General features: G+C 35.8%; 1 protein-coding gene across 5 annotated transcripts in view; it reads right to left on the reverse strand.

Annotated features, from left to right (window-relative positions):
* Positions 1 to 19,248, reverse strand: part of PAM (peptidylglycine alpha-amidating monooxygenase) — a 152,559-nt gene that overhangs the window by 34,426 nt on the left and 98,885 nt on the right. For all 5 annotated transcript variants that reach the window (XM_056324481.1, XM_056324482.1, XM_056324480.1 and 2 more), the window contains exons 8-14: positions 10,405 to 10,453; positions 9,857 to 9,924; positions 8,202 to 8,282; positions 8,010 to 8,086; positions 7,578 to 7,681; positions 2,872 to 3,059; positions 2,134 to 2,205 (exon numbers count right to left, since the gene is read on the reverse strand). In XM_056324481.1, the coding sequence (XP_056180456.1) occupies positions 2,134 to 2,205; positions 2,872 to 3,059; positions 7,578 to 7,681; positions 8,010 to 8,086; positions 8,202 to 8,282; positions 9,857 to 9,924; positions 10,405 to 10,453 (639 nt within the window). The remainder of the gene's footprint in view (positions 1 to 2,133; positions 2,206 to 2,871; positions 3,060 to 7,577; positions 7,682 to 8,009; positions 8,087 to 8,201; positions 8,283 to 9,856; positions 9,925 to 10,404; positions 10,454 to 19,248) is intronic.

Consider the following 19,248-nt stretch of genomic DNA (forward strand, 5'->3'; position numbering starts at 1 on the left):
GAGCAAATCAAAGGCTGAATTTACTGAGCAACAGCTCAGCAGCAACAAAAACTAATCAAACCCTGCGTTTTGGTGCATCTGTGTTTTGTAGATAAACTTATCATATAAAGTATGTCATGCCAGACCATAAAGGGAAAAAATACATTGTAACTTTTACATCAGTGAAAGTATGTATTTGTTTGGTGCAGTTTGGGAGTCCACTGCCCCCTACCTCCAAACAGTAGCATCTTGCTGTAGTTAAGCCCTTATTCAAATTTGGCTGATCCTGGCTAACTCACTAAAGTTACTGGAGGAGATGGACAAATTGGCAACACATGTACGTAAAACTACTTTGCCCCACAAAACTGGACTCCCAGTCTGTAGTAGTTTTTATAGGCACATTTTAACAGATCATCTTCAGCTGGTGGCTTTCCCAATGCATCTTAATAGGTGTTCATGTGCTTGTAGGACCAAAAACCCACTTCCTAGAACAGCCACCCAACTTGCCCTCTTTGGAGACAAATATAAAATCAAACCTGATCCAATTTTTCCTTTTGCCTTTTTTGCTTACACGTACATAATTCAACTGAAGTTTGAGCTGTATCAGTGTAAAATTGAAGCTAATTTCCTGTAAATGATAGGAGAATTTATCTTAAACTAACAAGTAAGAACATGAAACAAAATTCTCTCATGGCAGCTACTGTGTTTTGATATTTCACATCATGAACCAAACTAATTTCAAATGGACAAACCTGTGCAGTGTGTTTCCATAGAAACATGTTAGATAAGGATGTACGCTAAATAGTGGTCTCAACAAATGAGACTGCATTGCAGAAATGTAGCTTTGAAATACATTTCAAATACAAGTGGAAAAGATTTTTAAAACAGGACCTTTTTTCAACATTTTGTTTCAAACATTAACAAATTCAATAAAACACACAGATAAGATCTTCAACCAAATGCTAATGCACTTCTTAGTAACATAAGGGTGAAGCAGCTTGTCAGCATAAATCTTGATATAAATTTGTAAGCAGCTAGCTCATTCTGCTCTGGAATAGGTTTAAAAAACCTAGAATTGTATTTCTTTGTAAAAAAAAAATCCATCTTGATTTGACTAAATTAAGTTTCAGATACGGAACTGTAAATATTGTCTCCAGTAGTTTAAGGTGCTTCCAGTTAAGACACTCTTACACTCTAGAAGCTAGTTTTTATGTAACTGTAACTTAATTATTTGAGTTAACTCTGCAAAATGGAAGAGTATATAGAAAATCTAACCCCTTTGGGAGATGTTAGCAAAACCTTTAAGCACTGGCCTCATCTTTGCACTCATTAAAGACAAAAGGAAATTTGCTTCTAATTTATTTAGTCCTTGAACCTCACATTGCTCAATGAAGACAATATGAAAATGTAGCTGATGAGGTCTTCTTAGTGTGAAGAAAAGTCTTGAGGCTGAACCAATGTTTATCTAATAGCATATGATCCCCAGGAACTTTAAAAGTACAGTCTTCTTTTAATATATCTCTGAAGCATAAATAACATTCAGCGTATTTCTAGAAGCTTTATAATCGTCAGGGATTTTTTCCTGCAACTAAGTATTGCACACATTTTTGCAAGAGTTCTTATGCAAATATGCACGTATACACAAATATAGTGAAAAATAATTCAGTACTAAATACTAGCTGCACTCAACCCACTGCATGTACAACCAGTGTTGAAGCACAAAAACATATTATTCCCTAATACCTACATAACAATACAAACTGAGAAATACACCAGGACCTAACAGCAGATAGTTACATATAGACTACAGAATAGTTACATGCTATAGGACTATTTCTTTGTGTTGATTCTTTAGGATTGCACTTAAGAGATAAATTACAACCTTTAGCAAATTAAACCAAGAACAGGAAAAACTAATGAGATTAAAATGCACTAATAAATTTTACCTACAAGGCTAGAGAACAGTGGGAGGCTTATTTTTTTACTACTATTTGTTATACAGTATTCAATCGTATTAGCTGTACATTGCAAATTGTATCAATTAAAGATTAACAGATTAAAAGTTTTGTAACTTGTTAACAATCAGGATATAATTTATCGGTATTTTGCATTAGTGAGTCCTTTACTTAGCATAGAAATACGACAAATACATACCCTGACCCAAAATCTCTTCCTCTTCTTTTTTGGCCTGCTGCAGCAAAGAACTTTTATCAGTATCCTTGGTTTCTGAAAAATGGATTTAGGATATGATGTTAACCTCTGCATGTGAACGGAACTGAGTATCTTCCTACTCAAGAAACAAAATATTCTGAAATGAACATTTGGTATTTTTATCTATCTATAGTAGTTGTACCAAACACTGCAGCAGTAAAACAAAGGGAATAAAAAAATTAAGATTTGTACTTTACTACACAGACATATCAGTCAGATTACTTCTGGATAATACTGCTCCTGCAACTTATATGCCTATTAGTGTTCAACAGAAAAATCTAATTCCTTCCATAACAAGGCAGTAGGATCCAGAAAACTATGGAAATGTTATGATTCAACTTTGTAGGAAATAGACAGAAGATAAAGCAAATATTAAGAAACTGTTAATATAAGGTACTTAAATTTGGCTTAGAAATGAGGTCAATTTTTTGGGTACACAGCTCATGTAGCTATAAAAATGAGTTGAAAATTGAATGATGACAATAGGAAGAAATGGACAGAAGACTATGGCAGACATTTCCACCTAAAACAAAAGTGGGATCTCATGATGTTCTATAATTAGTGGTTTGAATTTTGTTCAGAATTGCATTTCCTTTTTCTGAAAAGTTAGATTTCAAAGCAACACAGACAATCAGTGAGCACAAAAAGACTTGAATAAAATGGATTACAGGTTTTTTTCACCTTCATGATGTCCATGCGTCATCTTTAACATATCAGACTTGACTGGAATAGGAATATTTGCCTCCTGCGGTATATTTCTGAACATCTCAGGGTTTGCATTCTGTGTGCAGGTCATATATGAGACAGCATGCTTGGCTTCCATATAGTACATAATGTAGAAGTTACACATTTCATCATTGGCTGTTCCCCTACACCACACAGAAAAGATGCAGCAATTAGGAAAAAATGAACTGAATATAGCTGTTATTCAATTTGAATATAGCTGTTATTCAATTTATCTAACTTGTTCTACAGAATATTAACAATTTGCAATTAAATGTTTAGAAGTCCCACACTAAACATTAAATAGCTTCGTTGCAGTCAACATCAAAAGTTTCTTTCAGTTTATACCAAAGAACACCAGTTTGCATAAACTCCCCAGGGAAATGCCTAACAATTTGGTTTTGATTCTACAGAAAATTGCATCAACTACTTAAACTGCTTTTCCTTCTCATCTCCCCAGTATATTCCTCACAGTACCCAGTGTGTCATCAACTATGCACATGTTCTGATGAAATATGACAGAACTGCATCATTCATTACATCACCATTTGTATACTTCTCTGTCAACGTGGGGAAACATGATTTAAAATAATTGCAAAGAACGACTATGTTTCACTTCAGCAGCTATCTTTTATGACAGTTTTCCCTCCACCATGTTCAAGTGCACCATTTACTGGGCAATCACACTAGTTCTAATGCAGCAAAACTTAATTTCATTACACATTAAGACACCATAAATATCTCTTAAAAGAGAAGGTAACACTGCCATCTCAAGAATAACTTTATCACAAGCTTCTATAAAGAAACACGAGTGCAAGAGGAAAAACACCAGCAAAATTACGTTCTTTGATAAATGTTGTGCATGTATTTGAAACAGAAGAGGTTCTTCTGTACTGCTACATAATCCTCTTTCCAATAGAAAAAATAGCTGGTACAAGTAATATTTTTTTCTGAAAAATATTACTTTATGAGGCAGACAATAAAGAGCCTGTTTGCAGCTGTGCTCTGTTTCTGGTTTTCTCCTTTGCCATATAGGTTGATATCTTTTATTTACAGCTACAATCCTGACAATGAAAGAAGCTAGGACTTATAAAGAAAGGTGCACAATATAAAGGATTTTATGTTAAGATTTTTTAATTAGCTCTCACAATTAACCAGTGAGCCCGCACTCATAAAAAGATATGGGGGTGGCCTATTAGCGGCTTGCAAAAGACATCAGTGCTGACTTTTCCAGCAGCATCCTGCTGCATTCATTTATTCACCATAGCAACAATAAAAGACACCCGCCAGAGGGAAGACAGGAGGAACATGGGAGAAGAGACTGTTTCAAAAGGGGAACTGGTATTTTTCCATGCATTGAAAATTTAGCATCCCTTGGAGACCACAAGAATCAGACTCTGACTTGGCAAGCTCTGCTTAAGCTTTTAGAAAACATTAACTTCACTGTTGGACTCCCAGTATTTGTCACTGTAATTGCCTCCTCTTTAAAACCCCAGTAGAGAAGGGGATGTGGAACACACATGAACTCTGGTTCATCTGATAAATTACTATGTCTAAACATTTCGAAGTTGATAATTTAAAATATTTACAGTTTGAAAAAAGAAGAAAAATACTTTGTCAACAGTTCTAGTAAAATCACAGAAACCCCAGAATCCTTTTCCTAGATATCTGAACTCCTGAGAAACCCTGTTTTGTGAATGAGTTTAATGAGTGGCAATGCTGATGCACAAGTTAAAAAGAAATAAAATACAAAAATTTCTGCTAACCACCTTCACACTACTGCCACAGATATCTAGAACCACATCTAGATCTTAGTATATTAACAGTACACAGTGAAGCATAATGAAATGGGAGGATTTAGCACCAAAAAGCAAGATAATGCAGTTAAAGAATCTCAAATACTGAATGGGAACATTTTGCTACAGTCACATAAACCTTCTCTTGAATGATCTAATAACTGCTAAACATATTCTGAAACGGAAAGATACAGGTTGCACTTTTTTCTGTCTGTGAAGAGTTTTTAACAATATGTTACATTGCAACTGGAAAAACAAGCAGCCACCATGACCAATGCCACTTTCCTTTACAAGGATATGATCTTCACACTGAATGGGCTCCAGTTTTTTCATATCTCTCAGACTGGTAAGCTATATACTACCTGACACTATATCAACTCTAATGTTTATTCTGAAACATCATTATCTGTTATAAAACTGCAGTAGCTGCTTGCATGGAGTACTTATCAGTCTGCAGCAAAAAGAAGAAAACTTGCTTTATAAATAAAGAATAGTTGATGTCCTTATTTGACAAAGCGTACTTCAACCCTTTAATTTGCATAAGTTTGAGCTTAAGGAGAAATCCAGCTAACTGAAATGGATGATTTATGAAACTTTTGAAGAGATGTCTCCTGCCTTACCTCTTTACACCAGAGACATGAAGTCTGTGGTCCTGTAATTACCCTGAACTTGTACATAGTCAATTGCACAAGCAAAATCAGGTTTCACTTCTGCCAGTCTCTACAAATTTAAAAGGCATGCCTCAATACCTAATTTAATTTCTCAGACTAGGAGAGGAAGCAGGATGAAAAAGGTTACTGTGAACCATGAGGGTCATGAGATCAAGTAAGATAATGAAAAGCAGTTAGGAGTAACTAAAGAAATGCATTAAAAAACCAAGAACAAATGTCTATAAAGAAACCAAACAGCACCCTAAGGAAGGTATAAATACAACACAAGAATATCTGTCCTCCGTCTCCAAGTCTGACACTAAGTAACAGACTTGGCCAAAAACACCACCTCACTCACATGAAAAGGACCAGTTGACTAGTGCAGAAATTACTGCACAGTCAGGAATGGACAATATTGGGAATATGTCATGTTTTAACCACATTAGCACATATTATGTATGGTTAAGATTAACCGATCAGCTTTGAAAAGGCAAATGGACAACATGAACTCTGAGTTTGTTTTAGCCCTGCTTTCTATATAAAAGATAAATCACATATGGAATTTAAGATGGTGATTTTTTTTAGATAGTTTAAGAAAAAGCAAAAACACAGGCAGAAAACTAAATACAGGGACTGGGAAAGTGAACGTGCAGACTTGACTTGATGCTTTTTGGATTTGTATTATTTCACGGTTTTCCTTTCATGTTTGCATTTCCCATTTTTTCAGTGTTTATATTTGGAACTCAAAAGTGTTTTTTTTTAAATATTTCCTTTGAATCGAGTCATTCTTAATGGGAGCAAGACAACTGCAACATCAGGATAACAATTACAAGATCTAAACAACTTTCACTTTACTTATTTTAGCTGCATATCTTTCCATATACCCAGCATTGTTGTGAACACATTCCTTTTCATCCATTCATTTATCACGGTGATCATTATTTTTCAGTAATATATACTTCCATATTATGCATCAGTTTTTGTGAAAAAGTTTAATTATTTTCTTAAAATGCTTATGTGCTGTTTCTCAAAATCCATAGGTAGAAATTATGTAATGAAAATGTGAAGGTCTGCTTCTTTCTTTAATTTCTGTTCCTATTACTTCCCCATTGAAAGCACACCAGTACATTGAAAGAAAAGACCATAACTGTCCTAGGACTGTTTCTTAAACTGTAAGGATTATTCAACAAACAGGAATTACTTTGGGGAAAGTTATGGTAATGTGGCAGAAACTTTCAGAACTTGCGAAAAAAAGATCTACAATTAAATTAAGGTTTTGGATATAATTTTGCTAGTGTTCCAACCTTTGTAAAAACCTCTTCCCAAATAATTAATTTTGTTTCAGCTGCTACTAATCAGCAGCTTAACTACTCACAGAAATGTGATAAATTTGTGCCGAATCCTTAACCTTCTACTCAGATGCAATCTTAAGAGTGCTCAGTGCACTAAAAAATTCACCCCTTGGGGTGCTGCAGAAGACACATCCAGAATGACAAGATTTCTGCAGGAATCTTCATAGCTCTACATATGCAGTAAATTACAGTTCAAAGAACTGGAGCCAGTTAAGAGAATATTAATACCGCATCTATTTTTAGTTATATTTGTCAACTTGACCTTATAAAGCTCTGTCTGTCATCTCTGGCTGAATAGGACCACTAACAAACACAGTTCAGATTTTCCCATTTATCATTAATAGTCATTTATCTTTTTATTGTTTTTTATAAAAAACTGTATATTTTTACATTGGAAAAAAAGGTAACTGGTATATTATTCCAAGTTTTTAAGGTTAGATTTTACGATGGGTCAAAATTTATCAAAATTTTATAAGCTGTCATAAATTTTCTTTCTGGAATAATGAATAATTGTGAAGCTTTATTATTTTGTTTTAAACAGTCAATAACTTCAACTTCTTCAAAAAACCTCATTATTTAGAATTGATATTCTGAATCCTCCTCTATGCGCAGAACAGCCCAATATCTGACTGTCTGGCAGCACAGCTTCACCTGAGAAATATTCTGAACACTTCATCCAAGTGATTATTCACATAAGTAAAGGCAATGAACATTGTGTAGAGTTAAATCTTTAGCAGACTAGACAGACAAAGAGACCGTTCTGGCAGGATCTGTTTGTTAGAATTATCTTGGAGAATACATTTCTACACATAACCAATACCTTGGGAAAAAGTGGTTAGGAAAGGGAGCAAATAGAGAAAATTTACCCTATATGTGTCTCTGTAGTTCTGCCTTCACCACTGAACACACATCTAGCTGCTAGGATATCATCATAGCTGATATCTACAGGACGTTCTACTGGATAGAATGCCTGAAAGAGAGGATGATTCAACATTATCGGTGAAAGAGTCTCGTATCATTTACATCAATATACATACACATGAAAATGAAAAGTGCTACACATCTGAAAAGTAATTTCAGAACTGTTTTTGCATCATAATGTAATCATGATTATAATGATTACATTACAATCATAATGTGATCATGATTATACTTCACAGTATTCACCTCCAGTACCACAACATGTACTGGTGGAAAACACATGATGTAAATCTGTGGGTACGTGACTGCCAGTTCAGCTTCTCAAATTTAAATAAAAATAATTAAAATTTACAGTTAGAATTAAAAAACCAACCAACCTGTGGTAGTTGTGGACTCTGTCTACCAATCAATGTCCATTGACCATTTCTCACTCTGTATCCACTCACTACTTTACCTATAACATACCAATATGTATGTGAACATGAGATATACCTCTAAAAAAATACGCTGTAGTGTCAACAGTTTTCTGTTAAGTATTTGATATTCCTATGTTGAAATAAAACTCTTACCTAGTCTGTGTGTATGAACTCTGTAGGCAAAAAGGTGCATTGGAAACCTTTTGTAATGGCAGGCAATGTCTGCATCAACCACTGTTAAAATATGATGGCAATAAACAAAGAAAACCACATTATTTATCTAACAGACAAAAGTTACACCCACTGTACTTCATCAGTATGGTTTACAAAAGGTATGCCTACATCAACAATTTCCAAAGGTACTGGATAAAATCTCACATTTCTGCAGTGTCTATATCAAGACATACGTAAAGAAAAACTAATAAAATACAGTAAAAATCACTTGAAAATTACTTTCTCTGATGATGCAAATATAAAACGGGGCTGAAACTTAGTATTTTTTTCCAGTGTATAATACTGCTATTTAATGAAGTAAAGTAATACATCTGCTTACAGACTTTGATGAGAGACACATATAGCTATGGTAAATAGTCTACTTGGGAGAAAAAAAAATGATACAATTCTAAACTGATACAATTTATAAAGAAGGCTTGATTTTAAGATCTCACAGTTCTAGGCCCAGTCTTAGAGATTTAGGGTTTGGTGCAGACTTTGGCAGAGAAGTGCTGTACAGATCATGTCTGCAGGCCAGTACTTGTGTTAGGTGCAGCAAGAGTGGTGAAGAGCCTACAGAGAAACACCTCTGCCAATGCCTCTCCAGGAAGTTATCTGGGGATTGGCTGCATCTTTCCTATTACAACAAACTTCACGCTTTACTTAAGAACTGAAAATCTGATTGAACCTAAGAAGGCAGCTACCAGCAGGCACAGAACTTGTTTTATTCACGTTTCCCTCATCCCTCCAGTGAAAGGTGAAAAAGTAAATTTGGGGATGGTGGTATTTGTTTGACAAAAAAAAAAAAAAAAAGACTTCAACTTGCTGTATTCACCAAACAGCTGGAGACAGCTGAGCATTTGACCACCTCACCCCACTCAGGCAGCTAACTGTAATGGGACAAATGGTGTTCGTGGATACCTGACTTAGAATTCTAGTATAGCATAGGGAAATGTAAAGCCAGTGTTCAACTTCCTTAAAACGGAACATTCCACGCTAACTTGAAGAAATTATATTGGGACTATTGAAGCTGAATTTCAGATAAAATCCACTGAGCAGAATTCTGAATAGAATCCTACTGTTTGGAGTAGAAATTTCGTTTAACCATGTTTTTTCAGCATTTTGACCTTTTAACCAACTGGGTAGGAACGAATAAAATTTTTAAAGAGCACATCCTCACTGGTAGAAATGCATTTATTAAAACTGAATTCTTAGTAAATCAAAAATTGCATGAATGACAAATGTAGATGAAGAAGAATAAAAATAAAATAATTGGGTTTTTTGGGGGGAAGGAGAGAATAAGAAAATAGGTAGGGTTTTTTTTGGTAAAATATTAAGAAGAAAATAAATTGAAGAAATACTCTCAAGAATCCTAGAAACTTCAATATTACACAGATAATTACTTTTTTGTACAACATTGATCGCTTTTGCGAATGCAGTCACCAGGAAATATGATAGAATTTTAAACTTACAACATTTTTTCATGATTCTCCATCTATTACTCAGCAAGTCTCTGCTACATTTTCTTCCTCAATACTGGTAGAATAAATCAGATACTTTAAATTATATAATCACTTCGTAGAATTACAACTCACCTTTTTCGCCTGGTGGTATTACAGTGTTCACAGACATCATAAGATACATTCCAGCAATCAAAGGTTGCCTGCAATTCAAAACCCAAGCTGTGCTAAACAAGTCCTTAGTAAAACCAGACTGCAGGTGACATGATATACAATACCATTCAACACCACTAATTTCTAAGTGTTGGATTACGTCTGAAACTGGTCTACTGACAAAGAAGCTGTTACACAGCACTTCCCTTTCTCTCCATTTTTTTTGTTAGAGCTATGATTTTTAAAGCATCTTCTGCCAAGTATGTGAAATAGGACAAAATGATCATCTACATAATTGCTGTCCTTGTCCCAGATTTCTAAATATTAAGCTTTTAAAGTGGATTAACGCAGCACTGATAGCACTGTTCCATGAAGTTTTTGCCAACAGATGACACAAAGCTTCAAAATTCTTAATATTGTGTAGCATGTGTTATTTTTATTTCACGTTTTCAAAGGAATCTAAAGGAGAGGTTTCCATTCCTTCTGTTTTGATAAAAAAATCATAGTAAGTATTTTAAATGATAACTTACTTCTGATGTGTCAGATGTAAAGTTACACCAGAGCAGTCCTTGTGTTTATCTGTAGGAATCATGAAACAGTTTAATCATTAGCAACTGAGCCCATGTGATATTATTCCATACTAATAAAGTTCTTCTGTGGTATAAAAAAATACCAGAAGACAAAATAAGTTTTAATCTTACTGTTTGCAGTAAAACTTACATGTTATGGAAACATTACTCAAATTTGCATGAAGCTGAATATCAAGTAATGCATTTGTAGCAAAATCCAAATATAGAGCAAAACTCTGGTGCATGAAAAACTATCTGCTTCTTTGGCACTAGAAATTGCAAACCTTTATGAACTATTTTTTTACATTTTTACAGCAGCAGCAGAAGTTGGTTTGCTTCAAATAAATTTGTACTTTGACATAAATTAGAAAAATGGAAGATTTGTGCAAAAGCAATTATTTTAGCCATTAATAATAAAACAGCCAGAAATCCTTGTCATAAAGTCAACAGGTGAACTTGAGATACCAATACAGACAGTGGTTCTGCTTAATATCGGGTATCCTAGAAGGACAGTAAACACAGTTAATTCATTTGTTAATGTGCTGTATCAGTACCACTAAATAGGTTTGACATTTTCATTTAGAATACCATTGTCTGAACAGTTACTCAACTTTAGTGGATGATCTGGGAGTTTAATCTTGGCTCCTTTTCAAGGAAGTTTCCTTTTCTTATGTTTATACCAAAAATAGCTATAGTTAGAAGATGGATGTAACTCCAAAGCAAGTAAACAGAAAATCCTGAATAAAACACCCTCTAACAGTATATGCTTCAGGTAAGAAATAGACCAGATGATCTGCTGACAAGTGGTAACTTGGGAGAGATTTTCCTCCCATCAGTGGCTAGTTTCCAAACTGAAAAAAAAGTGCATTTCAACAGAAGAAAGGATAATGACTAGAGCTGGACAAAACAGGGAGACTTTGCATATTAAAAAGTATCAATCTAGCAAATGTTAGCTATTTTTATCACACCACATTTCATTACTAAGGAATAATATTCAGTTTGGGTTTTATCACCATTGATACTAGAACTTACTTTCAGTATGCTCACAAAGTAGAATATCACTTATTTTTTACAAAATGTATAAATCAGTACATAGATTATGCAAGTGAGTGATAAAGTTGCTAATGCAATTTCACTAGTTTCATATAATGCTCATCACCACGGCATCTGAGTATTCTCCAGCTTTGTGTGTCCCAACAAACACTTCTGTATTTGAAAATACGAATCAGGAAATCACAGTTGTACCTTTACAAGTAATAAAAAAGGAAAGCCTTCACTGTATATGCAAAATAAAAACGAGAACAGTAGCTCTTCCATCAAGACTACCCACTACTGTTCTTGCATTGAATGTTTGGAAAGCAGGGCTCATGAGAATTTTTGAAACAAAGTGTGATGAGTCAGAAGGAAAGCAGCTGTAAATTCAATTGGTAATCCAGAAACAAAAGCACACCAACTCAATGCAGATGTAATTTCTGACTGTTTGTGTCAAGCTACGTATAGTATTGCCTCAAATACAGAGTTCAGTAACTATAATCTGCATAAAGGATTGAATATGTGTTTGGCAGAGTACTGACAAAGTTCACTTGCAATTACAGTAGAATAATTTTCAGACTACATACATATGCACAAAACCACAAAGCTAGTCAGCCAGATATTGCTGTTGTATCACCTGCATCTTCTCTGTTCTCCAAAACAGCCAAATAAACAATATATTGTAGAAAACAGAGATTTTCAGTATAACAACATACATTCTTATGCAAACATGCATGTTTGTACAGAAAATAGTAGACACTGAAAAATTAATCTAAAATCTAGGATAAAAATGTAAAGTACAGTATAGTCTTTAAATGGTTTTTTTAAATTTACTTCTTAAATTTGGGGGGAAAAAATCTTTCCATAAATACCTTTAACACATGGTTGCAGTGGTTGGCAGAGAGAGGTAAAGAAAGAGGAGAAAAGGTTGAATGAGAGAGAAGGGACCAGGACCAAATAAAAGACTAAGTTAAAGCAGATAAGGGGAAAAGTCAAGATATGGTCAGCACTGGCAAAAGAAGGACAGAAAAACTGAAGTTATGCCATACCAGAATAAGCACTAATTTTCAATCACAGATAACAAATGTTGCTTCCAAATGGCCAACTCATCAATCCAAGAGCACCAGAAAGACTTAAGCTATTAGGAGAAAAGCAAGGGAATGATAAGAAGACATTCAAGAAAAGGAGAAATTAAATTCTTTGACCATGGTTTCAGAAAAAGTTCAAGATATGTATATACTGTTCATCTACTCTGCTATAAGGAGCTTCACTTACAGTCTCAATACCTCTATGTTTGCTATAAAGGCCTTTGTGAAATCTCTTTGTCCTACCTTCCTCATTTCAAATTAAATTTTTTGACTACATTTTTGTCTATTCAAGTAACACAGCTGATGCTACAGAACTCAGCTTTTGCAAGTTTAACATTGCTAGAAAGTTGCACTACACCAATTTCAATGGAAGCTGGGAAATGACTGCTTCCTCTCAAAATGTTTTACTTTATTACCTGAAGTAATAAAATTAAAAATGCAATTGGTAGCTTTGTGTGTCTCAGTTTTGCAATCTGCAGTTGAAAACCTCACCATCCTGTCCTTTAAATACTGCCAAAAACCTGTATCAAAACAATAAACCCAAACCTGTCATATGCCAGAGGAGTCACGTTTGAAAAATATAACCCCTACTACATCATAGTGTCTCTTTTAAAAATAGCATGATGGGAGAAGGGAAACAATTTACTTCAGTTTGCCAATATTAAAATTTTTTCACACTACTTAAATTTTCACAGTATTGAAAAAAAATTTCATTCAGTATTTTCATCTAAACTGAGCAATTTCAAAATGAACTGAAGAGAGCGGAAAAGTTACTACTGATACCGTACCAGGCAATCATATTAATCAGTATCAGGAGAAACATAAATTAACTTCTGGCACAAGAAGCTGATTTACAGTGCTGTGTCAAGTGTAAAACAATGGACGGACACATTGGTATAGTCTTTTAAGGAATTCCTACAGCATGTTATGATTTGTTCTGTGGTTATATTTAGCCATGCCCGAGTTAAACATTTTTCTAACTACAGAGGCATGCTGGAGATGCTGTTCCCTTGCCTCTCCTCCCCCACAGCTCACCTCCTTGAAACACTCAAAGCTGCTGAACCCTTCACCCAAGAACGCTGACTGTAGTGAGGCCATGCTGACTCCCAGTGCAAACTCTTCTCAAGCTTTGATGTGTGACCTAAGCAAAAATATCCTTAAACAATGAACAAACCAAACAAAATCCTGAATTCACCTTTCCAGCCCATCAGTCCAGCTTATATAACTACTTAGATTTCTTTGTTTCAGCTATTCAGTAAATATGTAGTACTGTGGGACAAAGTAACTACTAGTTTCTATTTGTCACATGCCAAAGACTGGAAAATACATTTTTAGATACCTCAGAAATAGGTTCAAATGAAAGCCAATTGTTCATGCAGTTTTCAACTCAAATGAAACTAGAAGCTGTACTTATGACTGGGCTCTGTGTGGTGTGCAATTATAACACAATCAAATTAAATATTCCTTGGTTTTATTTACCCATGTCAAACACTGGTGCCTGTTAAAGCCTAAAACTGGCTTCAAATTCCAAATTGTGGTGGGTTTGCCCACTGGCAAGGTTTTGATAGCCAGGAGCTACAGGGGTGGCTTCTGTGAGATGCCAGAAGCTTCCCCCATGTCTGATGGAGCCACCAGTGCCAGCTGGCAGATGAAACTGCTGCTGGCCAAGGGTGAGCCCATCAGCAATGGTGGTAGCACCTCTGGGATAATGTATTTAAGAAGGGGAAAAAAAAAAATAAATCTGTGCCAGTGGAAGAGAGTGAGACCATGTGAGCGGAGCAGCCCTGCAGCCCCCCAGGCCAGCACTGCAGGAGGGGTGAGGGGGCTCCGGGTGCCAGAGCAGAGATTGCCCTGCAGCCTGTGGTGAAGCCCACGGTGAGGCAGGCCGCGCCCCTCAGCCCATGGAGGTCCATAGTGGGGCAGATATCCACCTGCAGCCCACGGAGGACCCCACACCAGGGCAGGTGGATGCACTTAAAGGAGGCTGTGACCCCATGGAATGCCAGTGCTGGAGCAGGCTCCTGGCAGGACTTGTGACCCCGCAGGGGACCCACACTGGAGCAGTCCATTCCTGAAGGGCTGCACCCTATGGAAGGGACACACTCTGGAGCACTGTGTGAAGAACTGCAGCCTGAGGGAAGGACTCATGCTGGAGATGTGTGTGGAGAACTGTCTCCCATGGGAGGGACCCCACGCTGGAGCAGGGGAAGAGCGTGAGGAAGAAATGGCAGACACCAAGTGTGATGAACTGACTGTAACTCCCACTCCTGGTTCCCCTCTGCTGCTAAGGGGGAGGATGTACAGAAATCAGGAATTACGACAGTAGTTAAGGAAGAAGGGAAGGGTGGGGGGAAGGTGTTTTTCTGATGTGAATGGTAATAAATTAAACTAATTTCCCCAAATCAAGTCTGGTTTGTCCGTGACAGTAATTGCTGAGTGATGTCTGTGTCCTTACCTCGACCCACAAGCCTTTCCTTGTATTTTCTCTCCTCTGTCCAGCTCAGGAAGGGAGCTGGTGGGCACCTGGCATTAAGCCAGAGTCAAACCACCACATAAATACATCATTTCTAAAAACTGGACATGACAACTTTGTAATGTTGTCATTCCAAGCTTAACTGCCAAAAAATGCTTAAATTGGTTAAAAAGAATCACCTATGCTACTGCTGTTAACCATGTTTTCTAAGAGAAATATCTCAAATACCAGAAATACAGTTTGTCAAGCAAAACATTCATAACTGAGAAGTCAAATTACCCTAAACAGAAATTCTCCCTTTTTGAAGGCTGATTTTGATAAAACTTCCAATGCAAGTCTGACAGGCTTCCTGCTAGTCTGTCTACCCAGATACAGTCCTGAATTCTTTAGTTACATGTATGATAATCTGCCACAGAAGCTGAGACTTCCAGGGGTTCCTAGATACTTAAAAATTTGTGGTTCTTTAGTCAGAGTTAGAAAAATAAAAGTCTTCAAAACCTGTTTTCTTTGCACTCTGAGTACACGGATTATAAATTATAGAGCACATTGTTCAAACTATTTATTCAGCTTCTTCATTGCTCTATTTCTAATATTTAATAGTAACAGTATAGTACTCATACATGGCTACTAGAATACTCAAAACTTTTCACTGCAACAGAGCAGTACTTTTTATGCAGCTTCAAACCCTTTGTTATTGCAAAATCAGCCCTTTGATTTCTACCAGAAACTCCACATTTAGTCTCAGAATTGGCTTTGCTTTATTAAAGATAAGAAGTAATCTCAAAGCTAGAGCACAACCTCTGAGCATGGCAATTCCAAGGCTAATACCCACTGGGAAGTAACTTTGTACAAGTTATATTTAAAAAGACAAAGACATGCAGCACAAAACCGAACTTGAAGTCTTGGTAAAGAAAGAGACAAATCCGGTATGTTGTACTCAATACTGATACCTAATACTTGACACATAAAGAACACCAGCAGAGTTCCTTTTTATTCATGAGAGTCAAGGTGTTCTATCTTGCTGATCTGTTCACTCATCCAAAATTAATACAACAAAATCCTTTTTACAAGTTTAGTAACATGCAGAAAGAAACTCTACTTTAACGAGTCTGTGAGAAACAAAATGCAAGCTCAGACTCCCACAGTGCCATTTTCATAATTTATTTTCCAAATAGAAGAGAAAACTGATTGTTGATCCTGGTTCAGTATAAACTTTTATCAAACAAATACCTTGTAAAGGTCACAGATGACTGATTTGCTGGAAGGACATCATATCATAGGTATGAGTATTTGGGAATACGTAAAATTAATTTTATTCAAGACACCAATGTTAGGCTTTCTGGTTATCAAATTGAAGCACACTGAATCCAGTGTTCAAAATAAGACTAGAACTCAAATGACACCACACAGTTCACATGCCTGTGAAGAAAACAGTTACTTTCAAGACATCTACCAGCTTGGTGGCCAAAATTAATTATTCTCCCCAATCAAAAAAGCCCCAAACCAAATCCAACATTAAGAACCCCACATCCCCCTCACAAAAACAGGTATGTGATATTATATGTAATGTGAGTAACATAATTCTTGTAGGGAATGATAGCTGGAAGAAATAAATTATTCTCAGTGAAGAACTGGGTTAGGAGAAGCAGCTGAGAATGCAAATATTATGCATGCCTCGTGCTAGCAAAGAGATGGAACAAGAAAGGGAATAAGAAAAGAGCCGAAGTTGAACAAAAGTTTGCTCCAAACATAGTGAGAAAAATTATTAATTGCTTCAAACAATGCAATAGTTACACACATAGAAAATGATAGAATGTGATTATCTCTCATAAAGAACAAGTTAAAAGAGATCATTATACATAACTTTTAATTACTTTGGTTCTTGGGGATAACTTCTAAATTCTGACATGTGCTGGAAAGGACTAAGATAGCAGCATGGTGGGTTAGAAACATTAGTCTTTATTATAGGGAGGGCAGGCAAAAAGAAATTCTGTGGATTGGAAAAACAGCCCACATTTTTAAAAGTCAGATCTGAAGGCACTTATATGGAAGAATAAATCAAGAACAGTTTAACAACTGCATTGCATATCCCTACAGCCCAAACTGATAGTTGACTGCGTGCCTTTATAGATCTAAAGATGGCTAGATTGACTTTTATTTCAATCTGAACCCTAAACATGTATGCATATATAAAAAAGATAAGACAAATTTCTGGGAACTTTTTGTTATATAACTGTATATATAGTATATATATATACTATCAAGTATAATTCCAAACCAAAATAACCTTTGCTTTTTACAATATAAAAAGTAAATGAAGTCAAACAGAGCAATTACTATTTTTCTAAGATGGCTCTTTGCACATACCTCCAATTTTTTGGTAGAAATTATTTTTGGTTTTCCAGCTAATTTTTTAATTATGTGTATTTTAGACAAGATACAATACACTTTATTTTGATATTTGAGCATAAAGCGCGTATCTAAATATGACCACTTAGCTCTGGGTTATAGCTAAGGAGGGATGGAAAGCAGAATTAATGACTCGTTAGTGAAATGAAGAAATGCTCTTTTTACAAGGAGTTGAAAATGAGACTAGATAAATTATACCTATGACATTTTTCTTCCAAAACTGATAGGAAGTAGAATTGAGTGCTAATACATAATTACTACCCCAAGTCAAATATTTTACATTTCCAACAACTTGTAACACAGAAAATTAAAATCTTAACAGCGCTTCTGAATCTTTGATATGCTACTGAAAGCCTAACAAGTTAACTGAGTATATTTCATCATTCGTCCTCTGTTCTGAACTGTGACTGGATGCGTTTACATGCAAACTGTAATGACTGTATTCTTATACTGTTGACAAGCCACGGTTATCAACAGACATCTCAATTCATAAGGAAAAGCTCCCTTTAAGTCATTCTTGAAGTTTAAAAATACCTGTAAAATTAGTTGAAGGTTATGCATTGAATATCCGTGAACACCACAATCAAGGTTTAGGACATTTGAGTTTTTCTCTACTGGAATTTTCACAGGAAGACTACATTAAAAACACTTTTTTCTCACATAAATGGCAGGAAAGGTATCAGTTCACACTTCTTAAACTTTCCTAATTCTGCAGTCTTACATCTTTAACATTGATTATTCTGAGTCCTGCACAGATATTTTAGACAAAAAATAAAGAAGTCTGCAGTGGGGGTGTGTGTTGGTGTAAACTTAACTTTTAATTTCAGGTGCTAATTTATTTCACTATAGTTTCTCAGATTTCTTGAGTAGAAGCTTTGACTGCCAAGTTAATTTACTAATAAAAATTTCCATACACATCCTCAAATAATGTGCAGTGGCGATTACTGATCTCATTGGTTTCTTCTTTTTTTTTAAGTAACTACATACACATAAATTATATGTAAGAGTGAAAATGAATGGTAACTCTCACTGTCCCCAAGCAATAATGAAGAGCTGGCTCTGAACTAACACACTCTCTTTTGAGGTTTGTAACTTTAATTATTCGTGATTTTAGCAGCAAAGAATCTCATGGGCTGTACACAATGCTGGCACACTCAGTTTATTCCTTCCTCCTCCTGCTCCTCCTCCTAAGTCACCGTTATTGTCATTATGCTACATTGTATCTTCATGTCACATAGAAATCCAACCTTCAGCTTCAGACAGTGCTGCTGAAAATTCCAGATGAGTATTGCCCAAAACTTGCCAGGTGTACAGAAGAGAGGCTGCAGGGCGCTGGGAAGCTGTCAGCTACGGGGTAACTCCTCTGTTCAAAACCAAGTACAACTTGTGGATCATTTACCAGATTCAGAGGCCACAGGCACAGCTCAAACCACTGGTGTACTGCATATTCCTCCCTTAATTTTTTGCTATTATTCAGCTTACTTCCCCTTCCTCCTTCCAAGTCCAGCATTTTATCACTTAGCCCATGAGGATCTTCACATCTTTGTTTAAATCCTATGCAGTGATGTGTCGTGGCCAAGATCCAAGAGAATGATGACCCATAGATTTTTTGTTCTTGAAGGCCAGAGAGGCCTTCAACCAAAAATTCCACACAGGACATGATTCTCAGAGCAAAAATAAGAATTCATGCACTTTAAACATGTCAGAACAAGGCATTTCAGGTTTAAAAAACAAACTACAACATGGAATATAAATAAATAAAAAAAATAATTAACCTTGTGCCATAAAATCTCAGATCACCAA

Source organism: Falco biarmicus, chromosome Z, assembly GCF_023638135.1.
Source record: "Falco biarmicus isolate bFalBia1 chromosome Z, bFalBia1.pri, whole genome shotgun sequence".
Lineage (NCBI taxonomy): Eukaryota > Metazoa > Chordata > Aves > Falconiformes > Falconidae > Falco > Falco biarmicus.